Below are 20714 nucleotides of genomic sequence, written 5' to 3'. Positions count from 1 at the left end.
AAATGTTTCAGTTGCTTATATATTCTGCACAAAAATTCTCACTTACTTTTGTTTTGTCATATTCCTTCCCTAGTTGTCTTCCTCCTGTAGAGAAACACTTGATGCTCTAAGTTAAATGGAGAATATAGGTGTGATTTGAAGGGGCTCTCTCACTTCACTGACACCCAGAACATCCTGGCAGGCAATCTAAAAAAGAAGCAATGAAAGATTGCAGTCAGTCAGAAATCCAGGCTGGGAAGTCTCAGCAGGGATTATTAGCAATTGCCTTGCTGCCTCACTACCCAGCTGCCATAAAGATCAGGAGAAATAAAAAGCCCAGGAAATGGAGCACAGGCTCTACCGTTGGTTTTTTTCCCTTTCTCTCTCTCTCTTTTTTTTTTTTTGCTTTGTTGGTTTTTTTTTTGTTGGCACCCCACCACCTTAATTTGCAGTCTGTGCACAGAGGATTCCTGTGTGCAAATGGTCCTGGAAACAGCGCTGTGAAGAGTTTCCTGAAAGGGAGCTTATGACCACTATCCATACTTATTTGATTGCAGTAGATGCATTTGAATTTTAAGGACAGGCTCTTCAGAATCCTGGTAAGCTCTTTACTGGTGCATTTAGAGACCAGAGAAAGAGAACAAGCTGTGTTTGAAAATATTAATTATTCAGTAGTGAAAAGTACAGACTTTGCTAAATCAATTCTAGAGAAATCTCTTGCATCTTCATGCTAGCCAATGTAGCTCTTGTCATTATATCAGGTTTTCCTTGTAGATCATGGACTAGTCCCAAGTCTTGCTTAAGTCTAAACTTAAGACTTTCAAACAAAAAAATTACCTGAATGAATTAAAAATACGAACTAAGAGTGAAGTACTTGAATCTCCATGTTACATCTACTATTAGATGGAATGAAAAAAAGTTAACAAAACACCATGCAGCTACATGGAATTAAAACCTCTTCAATTCCAAATAGTGCTGCCCCTTAGAGATTTGAAGCAGTTTTAAAATAATAATTTTAAATAATAAATTTGATGCAATTTTCCTGAGAGTCTTTGTGTAGTTAAAACCTTGTAAGAGTGGTACTCAGACTTGCCAGCTAGACAGGCCATTTCTCTCATGCCAGCATCTGACCTTTAGCTCCAGAAGTGCTCACCTAAAATTTGCAGTGAGAGAGAGCAGAACAATTACTGACACTGTGCTTCTCACACAGATACAGAATTTGTTAGTGAAAAGTGCCCAGTGACCATACAAAAAAACCTTACTCCATTTTGCAAGAGAAAGTAAAAGTTTTCCAGCAGCCCCTGGGGAGAAATTCCTCCTCACTCAAATTTGGAAATCTGCTGGTTTGCCTCTTCACCTCATTCTCTTTTTTTAGCATCAGCATCTTTTTTTTAGCAAAAAGTACAGTGTTCCAGGCCATTCTTCTATGCTGCAAGACAGAGCAAGTAACTGAGAGCCAATGTATTTTAAGAGACATTTTGAAGAGCCACTAGACTTTATGTCTAAATTAAAATGTTTGTTCGTTTCTTAGAAATATTCTGTGGTCTGCAAGAGTCAGAACGTTGGAACAAGACAGGAAGGAAGTTGGATCACCAGAGCATATGCCACTAAACTGACCAAGGTACATCCATTTCTGTGAGTGTCACCAGGCTTGCAGTGTTTCTGCAGTTCCATCATCATTTAACACACTTCTGTGTTGGCTCACTCTGGTGTTCTTTTAGCTACAAACAGCCTTTTCTCATGGTTTGATCAGAGAAGTTAAAGAAGCATAGAAAAAGGGGGTGGGGGGGAGTGCCCAATACTCTCTAAAATGAACTGGACTACAGTGAGTGTGTTTCTGTCATCTTCAGATGTGTACAGCTTGGGTAAAAGAGATTACAGGAATACTATTTAATAATTCATCTGCAAGATGAATTAGCTATTGGTATGAGCCTGAAAAGTCTGGCTGTGGTTGTATGTAGGACACTCTACAGAGGGAGGCCTTGGGAAATATATGAAGGGTGGTAAGTCCTAAAGAGAACCAAAATCAAATGCACAGACCAGGATGAAAATGAGATTAAAATATTTCAGCCTTTTCAGAGAATACTAATGTACCCTAGACAGCCAAGCCAACATGAATCCATCCCCGCTGGAGCTGTGTTTTCTCTGACTATTGCTGTCTAAAGTTAAACACAATAGGCCACATATAAGCTCATTATGTCTCCAGTAAACAGCAAAGGACTTTGAACACTTTTTGTCCCCAGTGATCAAGATAGAGTCTAAAAGAAAAAAAGAGAAAGCCACTGCCACAGTATGTAATTTGGTTATCATCTATATTCAAATATTCTATTCAGAATAGCCATCAGAAATGTCTGCTGCTTCTTACAAAAGCAGAATGTAAGCAGGAAATACTTATTGATTTACTGTGTGGGGTTTTGTTCCCCTATAAATACTTAACAAGGGAAGAAAATTATTTTAGCAGTTAGTCTGTGAAGTGAACAGCAGATACCTACAAGGAGAATGTATGCATTGTGCAGCTGTCAGTACAGGAATAAGCAGGCAATTGTTATCACCTGGTATCTGTATGTAAAGGAATAGTGCTGTCACTACAGAACTCAGATTGTTTGTGGAAGAGGCACAGCCTTTACAGGTTATGTACATAGTGGCATAACATGTTATGCTAAACACATTATTCATTCCTCCTGCTGGAATGCAATCGCTTTGGATTTTTTCCTAAGGAGACCAGCCTTACAAAACTTTTTCCTATGTCTCCTTTTTATTTCTTTTCTGTCTTTTCACAGCTTCCTCCTTGTCCCTAATAAGTGTTGAACACACTTCTCAAATTTCATTGCAACTGGCTGAAGGAGGTAAGCCCCAAACATGTCTGTGCCTTGCAGAGAGGAGAGCTGAGCATGTCCACCCTGCTGAGCAGAACCTCCAGCACACCCCAAACAGAAAGCTGTTTGATTGTTGGCTGCATAATCAGCACAAGCAGCTCGAAGTCAGCTGGGTGTGCATACCCTCGTGCCCTTGCCTTCTGGTAAAAAACATGAGGCAGTGGGAGGAAAGCCAAGGAATCGGGAGGGGACATGGAACACGAGACAGGGGTAAGGCTATTTTGACAGTGATGCATAGGGCACAAATAACACAGCTCCAAAGACACCAGGCTTCTCAGTTCAGGTCTCCCAAGAGCATGAATTTCTGCCCTGCCTGCACATTGTGCAAGTATCTAAACACACCTGCCTGGCTTGTCCTGCCTCTAACACTCATGCTTATGAAAAGCAGGAGCTGTACCCAGTCTCAGGCAAAGCAAAAGGAAATATTATTCCCATTTCCCTGCACAAATGCTCAGTGCCATCAGAGCTGTTACAGTGGATGGCAGAGGGGAAAGGTGCTTTGGCAATGGAGAATACTGGGATCTGAATGGTTGGGCTGAACCTTCGCTACTTGGATAAATTCTCATCCCAAGATTTTTTTCTGATTGTAGTTTTTAAGTCCTGTCTTGTTATTGTACAAGCTGAATCATTTCATAAGTGTAGCGGGTTGAGTTTGAAACCGGGCGGAAACACTAATTAAATGTAGTGGTTTTGATTCAAAATATTCATTATTTACTTATTTTCCTTCTGTGAGATAAGAATTAGGAGAAAAGCAAAGCAGGCACAAACCTTAAACAGTTGCAGTACAATGAAAGAGCTTTATTACTAACAGAATTAAAAGTAAAGAGAAAACAACAAAACAAAATTAAAGTAAATCCCCCCCCCCCTCTTTCCAGCACTTCTCTCCTTTTATCCAGCTCACACAAGGGATAACAGAACATGGGATGTTAGTCAGTGTTGCAGTTCCTGAAAAGTCTCTCTCTTATGCTTAAGGAAAAAAGGGTTTTCCTTCAGTTGCACGTGGTTCCCAAACTGCCACCAATAGCAGACCCGCCCGGAAACAAACAGTCTGCTATGTGTAGAACATCTCTCCCATGAAGAATTTCACAGTTCTTTCACACTACAGAACATGGGCCATCACATGGGGTTATTCATCTTTTTAAGGATAAGTTATTTTGGCCTGCACACAGAGGCTTTTCTTCGCTACAAGTCTCTAACAGCCTCTCACTGCTTCTATATAGCCTGGCATAGGCACTCTTCACAAACTTCATAGGCACACGTTGATTCTCCACCCCCCCCCCCCCCCCCCCATGTTCTTCAAATGGATTAAAGAGACAAACAGTTTGTGGTATTACAGTTTCTTACCACGGCATGCAAGAAGGTTTCTTTTAAGCTGCGCGCCAGAATCGCGGCACCGCCCTCTTTTCTCCCATTGCCATGCTCAGCTCCGTCCCACGGGACTCACTTCTCTTTCTCTCTGACTCTGAAGCCGCCATGTTGAAGGGTGTTCTTGTTCGGGCTTTACGGTGGGGAAAGCCTCGCTCCCTCTGTGCTGCTGGCTGCGTGGTGTCCTCTTCAGTTCAGCACGGAGTGTGCTGGCTGCAGACAGGAGGCTCTGCCGGCTCCCGCTGGCTCCGCCGGCTCCGCATGGAGGGGAGAGGGACCCGCCTGTCCCCAGAAGCCGCGCTGGATGGGTTTAGCTGTGAGCAGTCCATGGCTGGTTTTAGCTGCCTGCGGCTCTGGGACAGTCCCCCTCAGTGACCCAGGGTCCGTGCCGCAGCGATAGGAAAGGGGGAAAGGGGCAGTGGCCCCGGCCCGGCCCAGCGGGGCCGGGAGGCTCGGAGCCCCCCCACCTTCCAGCAGGCGAGCTCCGACCAAAAAGGGGAAGTCCCGCCTTTCGGTGCGGTTTAAATATGTAAATTGTGAGAAGCGTAATTGGTCTTAAAGACTGTCCATCAACTCAGGGTCAACCCAACACAATAAGTAACTATTTCTTCTGAGTTTTTCAGGTTGCAGTTATGTTACTGCACAAGCAGTGGTGTCCCCAAGTGTTCATCTCTGCTTTCCAGACCCCTCCTAGCTGTGCTGACAATGTCATTTGGTGTGGGGAACTGAAGGGATAAAGTGACCCAGCTAAGACAAAACCCACGAAAAGAAAAAGTTTATTTTTCAGCTACATCAGTGTCCCTTATGCTCATGCACAGCAGGAGACAGCACCATGGTAAGAAGGAATGAGTAGTCAGGAATGACAGGCTTCCACTGTCATTCTGTGCCACTGCCCCAAAATCACTTGAGACTCTTCCCCCTCAGTCTTCTGGGCCTAACAGAAGTTGTTTTAAAGAGATAATTGTTTAAGGATGAAAGTCAAGTGTTCCTTGAAAAGCGTGCAAGTGAGCAAAGAGGGAGCTGGGAAGACTGCACAAAAATCACACAAAATTACAATGACCTAAATATTCCCAATATTCCCAAAGAAAAGGCCTTCTGGACTTCTTTTTTTTTTCTTCTTCTTCTTTTTTTTTTTTTTTTTTTTTTTTAATTTATTACCCCAGATTGTTCTGCTGGCTGAAACATCACCCAAAATGTAATCCTGGGCGCAGTGTGACGAGCCTTTCTGCTGATGTTGCCCAGTAGTCACTGTCCCACATGCACACTGACACAGAAGTGGAAAAAACCATTTTTTGTTTCTCACAAATTCTGTAACTCTTAACCTGGGAAGAACATAATAATGGACCTCCTAGGAATGCATAATCTTTTTCCCACCTCCAGTACTCTCACATACCCTTTTTTCTCTGCTCTGTTCCAGGATCTGCTATGTTTCCAATGCATCAACTTTTGAAGGCATGAGAGCATTTAAGCGGAAGGTACAGTATAAACCACTGTCATTAAAAGCCAAAAAAGAAGCAGAGGTCAGCAAAGAAGGATTTGGGAAAGCAAATCATCTGAAATGATGATTTCTTCTACTACAGTTCTTCTACTGTCTTTCCTCATTATCTTCAGAGTAACATGGCTGAGTAAACTGGTGGACCTTCCAGCATGCCTAACCTTTTCTGAGGAAGTCACTGCAGGAACCCAACTGCAGTGCTTGATTGTGTTGTTTATTTTCAGCATTACTGCTTCTCTGGCTTTCCCCCTTTTCGTCCTTGTTGTCTCTGCAATAAGAAGCCCTTGGTGTGGGACAGCTTTTGCCAGGAGGAAGAATAAGGATCACAGGCATGCAAAGCTGATTGCCTTTGTTCATCATGTTTATTAGAGGGAATAATAGAAATTGTGATCTTAAAATTAAAAGCATACATCATGCTAGAAGCTTCTGATTACAGGACTGGGCACTAGCAAAATTGTAGTTGTGCTCAACAGAACATGGTGTTTTACTAAAACAACCTAAGGTGGTTTCTTGGTGGTTTCTTTTCCTTTCCCCACTGATTTTTCTCAGATGTAAGAGAGGTCAGAGCCTGAAATAGTTGAGCCCAAATACATGCACTTGCAATTTCTGGAGCTGCAGGCACAAAACCAAGGAGTTCCTACAATGACAGACAATAAACTTTCCCTGGAGCATCTTCCAGGTAACCAGTTAATTAGGTATTATGGTCACAGGGCTGAAGGGTATGTGTGTACAAGAACAGGGAAGTGGAACACAGAGAAAAGTGGTGAGGGGGCAGGAGGGAGGGGGAATGAACCGGTCAGAGGCAGTCTTGGGGCAATTTGATAAAAACTGTAAATACTGAACAGCCTGATAAAATTTTTTGTGTAGCTAATGAGCCTCCCCACTTCGGCCAATACATCTGTGAAGGTTTCGCTGCAGGCTGAGACAGTGAAAGCTTTTTGTTTCCACCTGTCACGGGTGAGACGCACATAAAGAACCTGCTGGTGACTCTTGACTCTTTCTGCTCGAGTTTGCGGGGCACTGGTGATCCTCCCCTCCCGGGAGTGAGGCGAGAGGTCCGGAGCATCCAGCAGGTCCCAGCGGGGAGGGCAGCGACCCAGAGGCGCGGGAGCTGGCAGGGACACCCGGCAGAGGTGACACCCGGCAGAGGGAACACCCGGCAGAGGCGACACGCGGCAGAAGTGACACCCGGCAGAGGTGACACCCGGCAGAGGGAACACCCGGCAGAGGGGACACGCGGCAGAAGTGACACCCCGCAGTGGTGACACCGGGAAGAGGTGACACCCGGCAGAAATGACACCCACTAGAGGTGACACCCGGCAGTGATGACACCGGGAAGAGGTGACACCCGGTAGAAGTGACACCCCTGGCTGGGGATGGGCTGGGGGAGCTGCGCTGCCCCTGCGGTTGTCCCGCCGCTCCCGGATGGAGCAGGAATGAGGAGCTCCGGCTGCGCAGCCGCCTCCGCCCCGGGCGTCCTCCCGAGGCTCGGGATTTACTCCTGAACCTGCTTCCAGGGGCCGGTGCCCTCCCCCGTGTACGGTGACCCCCTCCGGCCATCTCCCCTTCCCCTCGTTCCTTGAGCATCCCTGTGCTGGCGGAGTCACATGTTTGGTCTTTGATGCCTTTAACCCCACCCTCAGCACCCGAGAGGGAGGAGAGAAATTCGCGGAACAGAAGTCAGCCACACACCGAGAGCAGGATCCCCGCGGGAGCGGAGCTGCGTGCGGGGCTGCCCAGCGGATCGGGTAAATCTCCCGCTCGGATCGGGTAAATCTCCCGCTCGATCGGGCTGTCCCGGGGGCATGCTTCCCCTTCCCCTGCACCGAGGCTGGGGGAGCACGAAAAGGGGGGCCACGAAGTTGTGGCTGATGAGCAGCCACAACTGCTCCTCAGGGCTGGGCTCGGCTGCTGTGGCTGCGGCAGCCGAGCCAGCAGGGAAGTGGAAACCCTCCAGGGATCGAGGCGATGTTTCTGTGCTTGCTCCGGGGATGTGCCTGTACGTGGTGATGAGCTGGAGGACAAATGGCCGGAGCCTGGCCGGGCCTCAAGAAACGGCCCTTCCCTGAGGGAAGATAAGTGGAACTCTTAAGGGAACGGGGAAAAGCCAGCCAGCTTCTGTCCTGTGCTTGGTGCCACCCAAAGGAGCCCCCGCCCGAGGTAGAAGCGTGGCCAGAATCTCTCTGGTCTGAAGTCCGGGCAAGGAGCTGAGGACTGGGCACACTGAAATGCCATCTGTGCCTGCTGTCCTGCAGGGAGGGCAGAGAGTGGAGGTGGGATCAGCTTTTCTTATCTAACGCCCTCTCCTCTTTGACTATCACACTGAGGTAACTGCTGTTAATCCCAGTGCTTTACGGGTCACCTTGTGCTACCTGGCAGCTCTCCCGAAGGGCACGAGGAGCACCTAAGAAACCCAATGGCCGAAGTTGCTGACGTTACAATCAAAGGCTGTTGAGGAGATCTGCAGTTGTGCTGCGATGCAGCAGTACACGAAACTATGCTGATGTACACTACAGGTTCCTGGGCTGGCTTCTCTCCTGCGGTCGCTGAGAAAATCATTTATGTACAACCATAAATTTAAAGGCAACCATGAAGGCACATCAGGTTCAGCAAGCATTTGCAAGCACAAAAGCCAGGAGAAACACCCTCCTGCACATGTGAAATTTGCTGCTTTCTTGTCTGTCCAACAAGGGCATTACTAATTATACCACAGATTATTTTTCAGCTCCTGCATTTACCTCCTGTTCTCCCCTTGGGGCTCAAGCAGACCACCAGTATCCCCCAGAACCAGGGCATGCCATTCACCACGCCCTCCTGTGCAGGATAAATGCTCTGGTTCATCCGGTGCCAGGGGGAGGGGTGGAAGCAGGTGTATTCCTCAGGCAGAAGTGGTGAATAGAGAGAAGTCAGTAGTTTAACAATAGTAGAGTCTCTTCAAAGAGGAATGCTTTTTATCAGCATGACTAAACATTTTTCTTTCAAACAGAGGTTTGAATCACAGTACTCTGGTTGTTGCCTTGTACAGTTTTCCATTTTGATTGTTACATAGACCTGTCCCAACTGGAAATTTACAGCCTTGTCATCAACAGTCTTTGTTCACAATTCTTCTATTTCCTCATTCCTGTGCTTTATTCTCCACAGTCATAAACAAACAACAGTAAAGCTACAACATCTGCAGTGTTAGCAGCCATCACCACATCTGTTTCCTTTTCTGTCCATCTCCCCCATAGATCCTTCCCATGTCATTGTGAAGATAACAAAAGAGATTTATTAATGATTCTATGATCAAGTGATATTTAATCAATTATTTAATGTAAATAAATTGCAAATGGTGATTAAGGAATAACTGAATGATAACTTAACAGTGTTTAACAATGATTTAACAATAATTAATAATTAAGCTGTAATGAAATGGTAATTGAACCATGTTTTAGTTGATGATCTCAACAACGATTTAAACCATTATTAGACTCTGCTACTTACTCCACTTCTAAACCTAAAGCTATAGCTGGATATATAAATGTCATGAACATATAATATACATTTAGGTTTAATGCAAAATGCGTTACCTCACTATAGACATCGGGTGCTGGGTAAGGGGATCTCAGCCTCCAGGAGTGTCCTTGAGCAATGTCCCTGCTCACGGGGAGATCTCCGCCAGGCCATACAGGAGAGCTCTGTGGGCTCACAGGGGCCACAGGAATCTCCAGCCCACGGTGACCGAGTTGTAGCCAACACTTCTTTGGTGAAGGTGCAGGGGTGCAGCTGTAGCAGCTCCAGTTTTGTCTAATCCCAGCTCGGGCTGGTACCTTTAGCTCCTGTGAGGCATGGCCTAGACACCTGAATTCCTGGAAAGACAGGCCTGGCACAGTCACAGAATGGGTCAGCGTGGAAGGCACCACAGTGGGTCATCTGGTCCCACCTCCCTGCTTCCGCAGGGTCATTCCAGGGCCCATTGCACAGGATTGTGTCCAGGTTCTGGAATATCTCCAGTGAGGGGGACTCCACAGCCTGTCTGGGCAGTCTGTTCAGTGCTTGGTCACTGCACGGGAGAGAAGTTCTTCCTCATCTTCAGGTGGAGCTTCCCAGGCATCAGTTCCTGCCTGATCCTCTTGTCCCACTGCTGGGCCCCACATGGGTCCATCCCCCGACCTCTCCCTGCAGACACTGACAGACATGGATCAGGTCCCCTCTCAGCCATCTCCTCTCGAGGCTGAGCAGCCCCAGTTCCCTCAGCCGTTCCTCATAGGAGAGATGCTCCAATCCCTTCACCATCTTCTGGAGCAGGTAGTTTTTTTGCCAACCTTTCCAGTCCAAGGGAAGGGCGTTTGAAATCTGGCAAACCAACAAATGGTTGCAGGACTGGTGCCACAGCCAGGGGTCCAGCTTGGACCAGAGGATGTACTTGGAGAAACCTGTTGGGACTGCTGGGGTTCTTCTCACACAGAGGAGTAATTTCAGTGACAGGCTTGCCAAGTTGGTGAGGGCCTTAATTTAAAGTTGCTGGAGGAGGAGAACTTCAGCCCATCCCAATCCTTTGAGCTAGCAAGAGATGCCCAGAAGATGGGGAGGGATCACAGGTCAGCAGGAGACCTGAATGGCAGCACAAAGGAATTCCAGCCACTCCAGCCACTACTTTGCCTTCATCAGAGTGCAACATACCTGCCTCTGTGTAAAGGCATGGGGAATGAACAGGGGGAGCTGGAGTCGCAGGCACATCTGCAGGGCTGCCAACTTCTTGGCATCATGGCAATGTGCTGGGCTGGCTCCTGTGACTGGAGTGGTGGAATGGAAGGATACGGAATCTTTAGCAAGGGCAGGTGGGGGAGATGAGGAGGGGTCACCCTCTACGTCAGTGACCAGCTGGAGTGAATGCAGCTCTGCCCAGGGATGGATGAGGAGCTGTCCAAGAGATGATGGGTCAGGATTAAGAGAGGATAGGGACAGGTGACTTTATTGCGGGGGTCTGCTACAGGCCACCCCACCAGGAGGACCGAGTGGATGGGTCCCTCTACAGACAGATAGGAGCAACCTCGTGATCACAAGCCCTGGTTCTCTTGGGGCACCTCAACCACCTGCCACACCTACCAAAATCACAGGCAGCTCCTCACAAAATTCATTGCCTTAAGTCTCTGTGTTTAGCTATTACCTTGCAGAACTCTTCTCCAGGCTGCTCTCCACTCCCACTTCATGTGATCTACCTGACTGCTTGGTAGCAACAGAGGGAGCATTGCTTTCCCGTGGGATTGCCCTGCAGGGAGGCAGCCAGGTGAAATGGGCTCTGTTCAAGTTCATGTGGCAGAGGAAAATTAATACACATGAGAAACAGGACAGAAGTTGGGGAAGTAACTAATTAATACATATTGAGTTCACAGCCTCTTTCACTGGTGGCAGTCTTATCCTCTTAGTTCGAATAAAATGGGGAAAGTATCATTCAGCTGCCACATCCATGTCCCTCCTTTCTTAATTCCGTAGCTTTCAAACTGTGCCTCGTGGATTTCTAGGGATTTATGAACAACCTGTAAAAGTTAACAACAGTCCAATGAGAATAGCCATCCAGATTATCACTAAATTGACATTCAAGGTTTAATTCTGCAGTTTCTGGTGTTACCTAACTGAACAAGGTTACACCCTGCAATAGTGCTCTTTACTCTACTATTGGAATTTACTCTTCCAATAGTGCTTAAATTCCATCTCCTTGGACAGAAAAGGTCTGCATGTTCACTGACAGGCCCTGAGGAATGGCAGATCAAAACAGACAGCAGTGCCTTCAATTTCTATCTCATGCACCACATAACTTTTGCAAAGGGCCAGGTCCTCTGCCCCTCTCTAGCCACTTCTCCCACACTTCAAGCTGTCATTAATCTGTTAACTGCAGCAGTGTTACACTTTTAGTACACAGATCATAAGAAACAAAAGTTCTAAGGGAGCTGAGGGATTAAGTGCAGCATCCCTGATCTTTGCCTGGCTTATTTTATCTGATAAGATGATAGATGGCACTCATCATCTACAAACAACATAATGACAATTGCTTTCAGCAGTGCTTGAGGTGAGAGATATATTTGGTACCTGCCAGTAAAATACAAAGAACAACTACTGGTCTCTTACCATTAAGGTTCCTCTGAATAAAAAAAGCAGCCTGCAAAGCTTTTTTATTGACACAACTGGTGGGGACCCCAGAAGGGACTTCTACATTAGTAGAGCAGGGCCCATTAGAACCCTATAGAGCATTCATCGATCGCCTGACACAAGCCTTGGAAAGGCAGTGTGAGGATGATGGAGCCCGAGCACTTCGCAACCTTGCATATGCAAATGCCAGTGAAGAAGGTAGAAAAGTCATTCGAAGTCTACCTGAACAGGAGCCTACCCTACCACAAATGATAGAAGCCTGCAGCAAAATTGGCAGCCCTCAACAAATAGCTACCATACAAGCAACTACCTTGGGAAAGTCACTTGAAAAAGCTCTCCAAAGTCAGTCAGAAGTAACAGACCAAAGATTTGCAAAAACCCTTGATGCCTCAGTTTAACAATTCAGCAGAGCAATAAGTTAAGCAAGAGGAGATGGGCAAAATTTAGCAGCACAGCTCTTGCTGGGATGGTTTGTGTTTTCTAGAGAGCCCCACTCCCAGTTTGGCACCGAAGTGCAGTGGTCAGATCCGTGGATGCTTGGCTTCTACTGGACACTGCTGTTGTCAAGGCGGGCCCGACACATTGCAGAAATATTATCTGGCACCTGACCTACTAAAAGCTGTCTGAAAACAAGAGGAATTGCAGATGAGAAAAGCTGGCCATCTGGCCCAGTAATAGGGATCAGCTCTTGGCAGAGACCTCAGGTTTCCGAATTTGAGGATATCTGTACGTTCCTTGTCAGCGTGTATGTTACAGGAGGAGATCTCTATGGCTCCTTGGGAAGCCTCCATCGGCTTCCTCAGATTCGAGCAGGATGTTTGTCACAGTATGACAAAGGCCTTGTCTCTGCAGAGAGGGTTCATCAGCAGAGGAGCTGGTCCTGAGCTGGCAGCTCATCTGCATGGTGTTAGGCTGGGACATAGAAAAGCTTTTCACACAAAGGTTTCAGCTTGGGGTGCTGCTATAGGATCAACACACAAGTGAAAGGTACCACTCATGTGAGCACCATTACTCCCACCACTGCTGTGGCCCAGCCGGGGACTGTGACAGCCCATGACATTTTCCAAGAGCCTGCCTTTGTTTCCCAGAGATGATTCTATGCCTCTGACCACATGAACTTCATCCAGCTGTTTTTATGTTAGGAAAGAAATGGCTTTTCCCACTGACCTGGAAGATCTGAAGATAGGCAAAAAGGAATCATTTAATATTGTAATAGTACAGGAACACTTGTGTCCTTATCTCATGGAGCAGGAAGTAGAAGGCAGATGCTCTCTCTTACATTAGCTATCCAGGAACCTAAAATTTTTCAGTTTTGAAACATGCAGGAAACTTTGTTCCAGGAACACCTCTCTGTGGAGAGGGGTTTGGAACAGACAGAAAATCAGCTTTCTCTCTTAAAGCACAAGCACAGCAGACAGTGCTCTGCACCCCAAAGAGTACATTACTAATTCTTCTACTCTTCCTCAGTGTGCGAAGAGGTGACTTTTCCTGAACAGTGTAATTCACCCAAGTAATTAGGGGACTGATGAAGATGTGATACAGATTTGGAATCAGGTGTTTCTGGAAGGAATCTTCATCATGAGTATCTAAGAAAAAAAACAAGCCAAACCTACAGCTTTACATCACCACAGCTTCTAGTTGTGTTTAAGCAATAGCTCAGTTCTACATAGAGTATGTATAAATCTGCCCTCCACTGCAAGAATTTATATGGTTGCAAAGTAGTTACTATTCAGTTTAATAAAGTGGGGGTTTTAAAGGCACTATAAAATCCAAATCTGATTCTTGCTTTTCTCATCATACTTCATTTTTTTTTTTTCTGTCTGAAATGCCACTTACCTGAAGGACAAACAAGATGATTTTCCCCCTAGGAAGGGAAAAAAGTTAAAATGATAGTACAAACAGCTTCTGAAGAACAGAGTCTCTTACCTGAAGTCAGAACCATCCTAATGGCTAGAAAACAGCCTGAGCAGAAACTCTGGATTCAAATCCTGCAGATAAGAGCAAGCTTCACCTCTGTAGAAGAAAATTTTTACCTATATCTTGAACTATCAGGTTCCCAGTGATACAGACAAAAGGTGGGAAGGAGGTCAGTCTGTTCCCTCTCTTCTAGATTCTTCAGCTTGTTTTTTACATTAACGACAGTATTTGACCTACTTTGATACATTCATGACCATTTTTAGCCTCTGTGGTTATTTCACTGCCCACTGAAAACGGCCTCTTCCTCTGCAAATAGAGTGACAGAGTGTGGCTGTCAATGTGAGAGTGAACATCTCAGGCAGCAGAGGAAGATGTGAAGAGAAGCAGTAGTGTCTGTGTGTGATCACTGTTTCCTTGAGGCTCCCTGAGTTGCAGAGCCAGAATAAGAGCTCTAAGATCTTGAATTCTGTTACTCGTGAAGTGAAGCTGGGGTTAAGTCATAACGTTTGGAACTACGACACAGTGACCTGCATGGGTGCCTTCCAGTCCTGTGTGCTTTTCCAGGGGAAGCTGGAGCCAGGAGGTACCTCCAGAGAGGGTGGTGCCCACATGCACCTCACCGACCCTGCCCTGAGCCGGGAGCTGGGACACCAGCAGGTGGAGCCCCCGCACCACTTTCCAAGCACTGTCAGCCTTTGGGACTCAGTGCGAGTCCACCTGCAGGGACGTGGGACATGACCCTTGAACAACACGGGTTGCAGAAGGGCAAGACGTCAAGTGAGGACTTGTTTGATTCATCTCATGAGGTTGTGGCCCTCCCAGCTCTGCTGGCCAGCGGGGAGGACAGGACACTTGGTTTTTTCCTCTTCAGTAGACAATGGTGTGAGGGAAGGAGGCCTCTCCTTGGGTGAGCATTATCATCACAGAATCACAGGATGGTTTGGGTTGGAAGGGACCTTAAAGACCAGCTAGTTCCAACCTCCCTGCCAGATGCCACTTACTAGACCAGGTTACTCCAAGAATTATTAATGAAGAAATGCTCAAAGAATTATTATTAGTGCTTTCATGTATATCCCAAGAGCTCACTGCCAGCTCATAGGTTTTGTAGCTCAGAGCTTCAGCATAGCTGGCAGAGGAAAGTAAACTTCTTTACTCCCTGAGAACTAAAGCACCTTCTGGTTTTCTCATCTCCTTTTCCCCACTGTGGTCCTCACTTTCAAGTTTGGAGGCTGGCTCAGATACAGTGCCCACAATGATGCTCGTATCAAGACAAGGCTCAACAGCATGAGCTGTAGAATATGATTCTGCATTTTTGTGTTCTCTTAATGCTTGTGACAGGTTAGCTGGAAAGCCCAAGATTTTGTATGAATAAATGCATTTAAATGCCAGATCTTTGCATCTGATGGATTTCAGGTCTTCACATCGTGAATCCTCAGCTGAAGTGGATCTAGCAGCTGAAGTGCAGCCATCACCTTTAAGGCCTTTACAAGGTTCACTGATGCAATTCAATGCAGTGTTTGTGAAACGGGATTGTGTAACCAGAAAGAAAAAGAAAGCTATAAGGGAAGAAACTGAAGATTCTAATTCATCAGCCTGTAAATCTGTTCTCTGTTTAATTACTCTAAATCTTGTCTTGAGCCCTAAGAAAGCACAACACTGATGCCACTGTCTCTCTGAGGATGGTTTGAGATCTCACAGCATGAACTGCCTGTTCTCTAACAAATATTTGGAATAACTCTGGTATCTTTTGCATCAATCTTGTTAAAAGGCGTTTCACAGACGGTTGTCACATTCCCATATGGAAATGGGAATAAGTTCTCCTAATGGTAAAAACAGCAAATCTGTGACCACTGTAAAGAAAGCAGTTTTGAAGTATCCCCAGAGCCAGACCCTGCTCTGTGTCCTCAAAATCTTTTCTTGTACAAGATCCATTTTTCCGAGACAGAGGAGGAAAGCCATGATTTTTTTCCATCCACCCAACTTTGCTTAGGCTTCAGATGACAGTGTAGAAAAGGACAAAGAATAACATTTTGGTCTGGAACCACCATTTGATGATCAGAACTTGATGAAGGCAGAAGGTTAAGAATTGGAGAAACTGTGCACTGAACACCCAGTGCACATTCAGTTACCTCAGTGAGGGGAACATGAGTAACTCAGTTCTTAGGGAGAGGGAATAGGAAACTAAAGGGAAAATGAAACAGCAGATTTAAAAGTGAGACTACTGACATAAGAGAATTCATCTGAACAGTCTAACTGCCCAGATTTTGGGTAAACTTCTGTCACCCAGGCTGTGAGGTGTTCAGGGTAGCCAGAGAAGCAGATATGGCAAAATCTAACTTTTGTGGAAGTGAGTATTTGCTTAAAGTGAATGTGTACACAAAAAATATTACATATTTATATGAATACTTCAGTTTAAAATTCAAGGCATATACTTCCAAATTGCATACTTTTACATAAGAAATATGAGTCAATGGCTAAATTACAACATGTTAATGTTGCTGTGCCCATGTATTTCACAGGGTCTAGCAAGGACAAGACATCGGAGAGAAAAAGACAGACACACACATTACCCTTAGCATACACAGGCCCTCAGTGAAGTAAATTGGTGTCTTTGTTATCTGGCTTCAGGCTCTGGGGAAGAGTGTGGAAAAACACACATTTGCAAGTGTGTGAGCAGCAGGAGGGAAGCACGTGTGACTCCAAAGAGGTAAAAGTTTGTCTCTCAAATATGTGCTAGACTAAGATACAAGAGATCTGGCTTTGCTTCTTGGCTGTGATCTAAACATTGCTATGGCACTGTGACCAGACAGTGGTACCTGAGTTCTGTGCCTTAAAAAGAAAGGGATTTCCACACATCCTGCATCCACCTGGCCTGTTGTTACGTTTGAAGCACAGTAACAAACACACAAAGTCCTTTCCAACTCAGATCAGAGCTCCTACTTGCTGAAAAGGCCTTAGGGGCACTTTACTGGAAACTAAATTTGTCTCATCTATTCTCAGCCTCCCAGGACTTTTCTGTGATGCCTCCACCCCAAGGGACTCCACAGGGGCCTTGTATTTTAGCTTACTCAGTGACTAGCCCCCCGCTTTCAATTTTCTCTGTCAGTAGCTATTTCAGTAACCATCCTTTTTCCTTCCGTTCTAGGCTTGGACAACTTGTGCAGGTTTGGCAGCAATGGCCCCAGTGATACCCTGCAGTCCAGGGCGAAGGATGCATTGGAAGTGAAGGATTGAAGGCATGAAGGATGCAGGAGTGCCCTCCTTCTGCAGGAGTTATGTTACCCCAAGCCTGGCAGCTCTGGGGGAAGTGGTGCCGTTGGTCCAGCCCTTTCATCCATCTTCTCACCCTGACTGTGGTGACTTTTGGTGTGCTGGCACCTTTGATCTGCCACCGGCTCCTCCACTCTTACTTCTACCTGCGGCGCTGGCACCTGAACCCCATGAGCCAGGAGTTCCTGGAGCAGAACCAGCAGGAGGGCCAGGATGCCCTCCGTTACTTCGAGAAGATGCAGATGCCAAACGCCTCCGAGGCCTCTGGCAGTGACGCCTTCCAGCCCTTGCTGCTGATCACCATTATCACTGTGCAGAGGCGGAATGATTTCCACTACGTCTTGCAAGTGGTCTCCCACTTCCACCGCCTCCTCCAGAAATGTGGTGCGCGTTGCCAGAGCCACCGCATGCTCCTCTGTAACGTGGAGTCAGACCCCAGCAGCCATCAGGATGTCAGGCTGCTGAGCAGCTTCTTTCCTATGGTCAGTCGTGACAGAGCTGGAGAGAACCCTGACCCCAGCCTGAACCAGTTCGAGAAGGAGAAGCAGGACTACGTCTTCTGCCTCGAGCAGTCGCTGTTGGTGTACAACCCAGAGTACATCCTCCTCGTGGAAGATGATGCCGTGCCAGAGGAGGAGATATTTTCTGTCTTGCAGCACCTCTTCTCGGCCCGGTTCTCCAAGCCCTACCTCAGAGACGCTCTCTACTTCAAGCTGTACCATCCCGAGAGGCTCCAGCGCTACTTCAACCCCGAGCCCATGAGGATCCTGGAATGGCTGGGCCTGGGCATGTTCCTGGGGCCGGTGCTGACCTGTGCATACTGCCGGGCCGCGGGGCGGGCGGGCCCCAGCTGGTGCCTGGTGGCGTTCTTCGCCCTCTACAGCATGGCCCTGTCGGAGCTGGTGGGGCGGCACTACGGGCTGGAGCTGCGCCGCCTGCACCCCGCGCTCTACAACGTGGTGCCGGCCAGCGAGTGCTGCACGCCCGCCATGCTCTTCCCCGCCGCCTCCGCCCGCCGGGCCTCGGGCTACCTGCGGGGGCTGCGCTGCCGCCAGGGCTTCGCCAAGGACACGGCCCTCTACTCGCTGCTGCGGGGCAAGGGCGAGAACGCCTTCGTGGTGGAGCCGAACCTGGTGCGGCACGTGGGAATGTACTCCAGCCTCCGACTGAACAGCAACCCGAAACTGCTGTGAGCTGCTCCTGCCGTGCCACACAGAAACCGCCCAGGGCACTTGCCACGGGGCAGAGGGACAGCGTGCAAACTCGGGCTCTGTGCTGCTTGCACTGGGCATCCTGTGCCTCCGTGTGGACAAAGAATAACTCTCTCTAAAAGTACAAGTTTTCTTAAAAAATCAACTTGTGTACATAGAGACCCTGTTCAGTATGAACTTGGAACTAATCACCGTGCACCACCTGGGAGGGGAGTGGAGGATTCCAGGGAAGGTGGAAGATTCCAGCTGTGGATTGCTCACTCTCCCTAACCATTCCCAAAGAAAAGCTCTCACACCAATATGCACCGCTTTCCTGCCTACTCTGCTGAACAATGGTTACAAAAATCCTTGCCTTGGGAAAGCAGAAATGTTGGACAAAGTGAATGTTTCAAATTTAAGCTGATGAGGAGGAGAAAGCCTTATTTCCCTATCCTTACCTAAGGTCTGATCTCTGACCTGTCTCTGTTCCAAAGCTGTGGTTTTGAGCAGACCCTTCAAAAGCAGAAGTGGTTTGCAGGAACTTTCCCACAAATTCTGCCTATACACTTCAAGTTTATGAAGCCTCTTTAGTTACTGTCTCCCTGTCTGCACCTCCACCATTCCCACTTCTTTTGCTTGGACCAGAGGCTCTTAAAAACAAAACCTTTGCTGCTTCCTCTGAGGGTAGGAATAGGAAAACAGAGTCACAGCCACCGGTGTCACACAGACGGGTCACAAACACACATTTTCATTGATAAATGACACACATTGTACACAACGATTGCTGTGTTGGGGGGGATCATCACTCGTTGTAGTGGACCCATTAAAAGAGGTCTTATCAGCCACTGATTGAACTTAGGCATTCAACATGAATTTACCGTGACTTCCTCTCAGCACAGAGGCAAAGGAAAGATTAGATCAGGTGCTGCTGTCATGCAGGATCCTTGTTCATTCTGGAGCTGTAATCCACAGCTCAGCCGGAGTGGTTCATTCACTGCTCCTGCATAAAGCAAAATACCTGGGGGAAACAAAGACAGCTGTTCAAAAGAAAAAGCAGCAATAGCACAGCACATCAAGGGGTCGCTCTGCCAGTGACCTGTTGTGACCATGTGTCCTGGTTGTTAAGCATCTGGGATAGGTAATTTGCACTAGGGCTGTGGGCACAGTTAAATATAAAAGCATGCAGATGACAAGAGATCTCATACTGAATGAAAACAGGCAAAAATTGGCCCAAGCCCACCTTGGCTTTAGTGGGCTTTGAATCAAATTCAAAATCATTCTGATTCAAATTCTTATAAGTACATGTGGAGTTTGATTGAACTATTTTTAAAACCATATTCCCTGCTTTGGAATGGACCAAGTACAATATTTTTTGTTGAGTTTAGTCAGTGGGAGTTGTTCGGGCTTTTCATTTTGTTGACGGAAAGGCTGTGCTTTGAATTTTCTTCTCCCAGCTCTCTCCCAGGTGATTTATGCCTTAAGCTCTTAACAAGTCTGATTACAGTTGTGAAATACATAAAACTCCTGAGAGATGAAACCAAAGAAAATGGCAATCCTCCCTCTGTCAGCAGAGTGGATATTGGTTACACGAAGGCACAGTGCAGACTAGATGAGAAACAGCATCACAGTGGTGCTTTGCTCTCCAGTAGTCAGCTGGGCACTTCCAGAACATCTCTGGAAACTAGAGTGAGTAAAAACTGCTTGTGGGTTCCATGCCATTCCAAAGGTGAGGCCTTAGGCCTCCTGGCAGAGGACACCAGAAAAATGGCACAGGCAAAACCACATTTTGTTCCCAGCTGCTGAAAGCCCTGGAGATACCAGGGCAGTCACACAGTGGCAGGTGGGCAAATCTCTCCTCTGGCTTCCCTGCAGTAGGGTTTGGGTGTCAGCATTTGAGTGTCACTGTGTATTTGTTCCACCAAGTGCCTGCACCTACAACTGGTTTCTGTATCTTCAGCTGTGAATGTTTCAGTGCAAGTGCTTGCTCTTCTCTCTTTTCTATCTTTGTACTGTACAAATACAGGACAGTGCCCTGTTCTTTCATGACGGTCTATTCATATTCCTTCCTGCAAAGAAAACCTCTCAGCCATGTACAATAAATGGGATAGGGAATGGAAAAAGAAGAGGGGAAAAGAAAGAAACCTCAGATAAGAGACCAACTAACTATATCCAGTTAATAAATGCTTTGATGTGGGAAATGATTTATCCACTTGTCTCAAAGTTATTCTCTTGTTTGTCCAGTAGTACTTTATTTGTCATCCCAGAAGTCCAGGGGAGGTCAGTAATTTCACTGAACCTCGTAGCTGAAAATTAAGAACACAAATTTGAGGCACCCCTTCTAAACTAGAAGACAATTTTCATGGCATAACAGATGAGAGAATTTGACTGTGAGACCAATGTGCAGAGGGCTCAGGGCTTGAACTTGCCAGTGTGAGAGTTTCAGATAAACCAGTTGAGAACAAACTCCTTTGTGCAAGAAGCAGGTTAATAAAT

At 46.8% G+C, this 20714-nt stretch overlaps 1 protein-coding gene and 1 long non-coding RNA gene across 5 annotated transcripts; both read left to right on the top strand.

The window, feature by feature from the left end:
• Positions 1-449: 449 nt before the first annotated feature.
• Positions 450-5678, top strand: LOC125319504. The gene is made up of 4 exons (XR_007200772.1): positions 450-578; positions 1511-1600; positions 2760-2825; positions 5638-5678. It is a non-coding gene; the product is annotated as an uncharacterized LOC125319504 (long non-coding RNA).
• Positions 5679-7103: 1425 nt separating this feature from the next.
• LOC125319485 (post-GPI attachment to proteins factor 4-like) lies at positions 7104-20422 on the top strand. 4 transcript variants are annotated; one of them, XM_048290710.1, is made up of 3 exons: positions 7104-7463; positions 16390-16468; positions 16907-20422. In XM_048290710.1, exon 3 carries the CDS (start codon positions 17007-17009, stop codon positions 18222-18224), a length of 1218 nt encoding a protein of 405 aa, XP_048146667.1. In that variant the 5' UTR covers positions 7104-7463; positions 16390-16468; positions 16907-17006; the 3' UTR covers positions 18225-20422. The 4 variants fall into 4 exon arrangements, with proteins under 4 accessions (XP_048146667.1, XP_048146666.1, XP_048146664.1 ...); XM_048290709.1 differs by having other exon boundaries at positions 7104-7485; XM_048290707.1 differs by lacking the exon at positions 16390-16468.
• Positions 20423-20714: the final 292 nt, after the last annotated feature.

Source organism: Corvus hawaiiensis, chromosome Z, assembly GCF_020740725.1.
Source record: "Corvus hawaiiensis isolate bCorHaw1 chromosome Z, bCorHaw1.pri.cur, whole genome shotgun sequence".
Classification (NCBI taxonomy): Eukaryota; Metazoa; Chordata; class Aves; order Passeriformes; family Corvidae; genus Corvus; species Corvus hawaiiensis.
The sequence above is the reverse complement of the archived record's forward strand: the minus strand, read 5'-3'. Positions and strand labels throughout refer to the sequence as shown.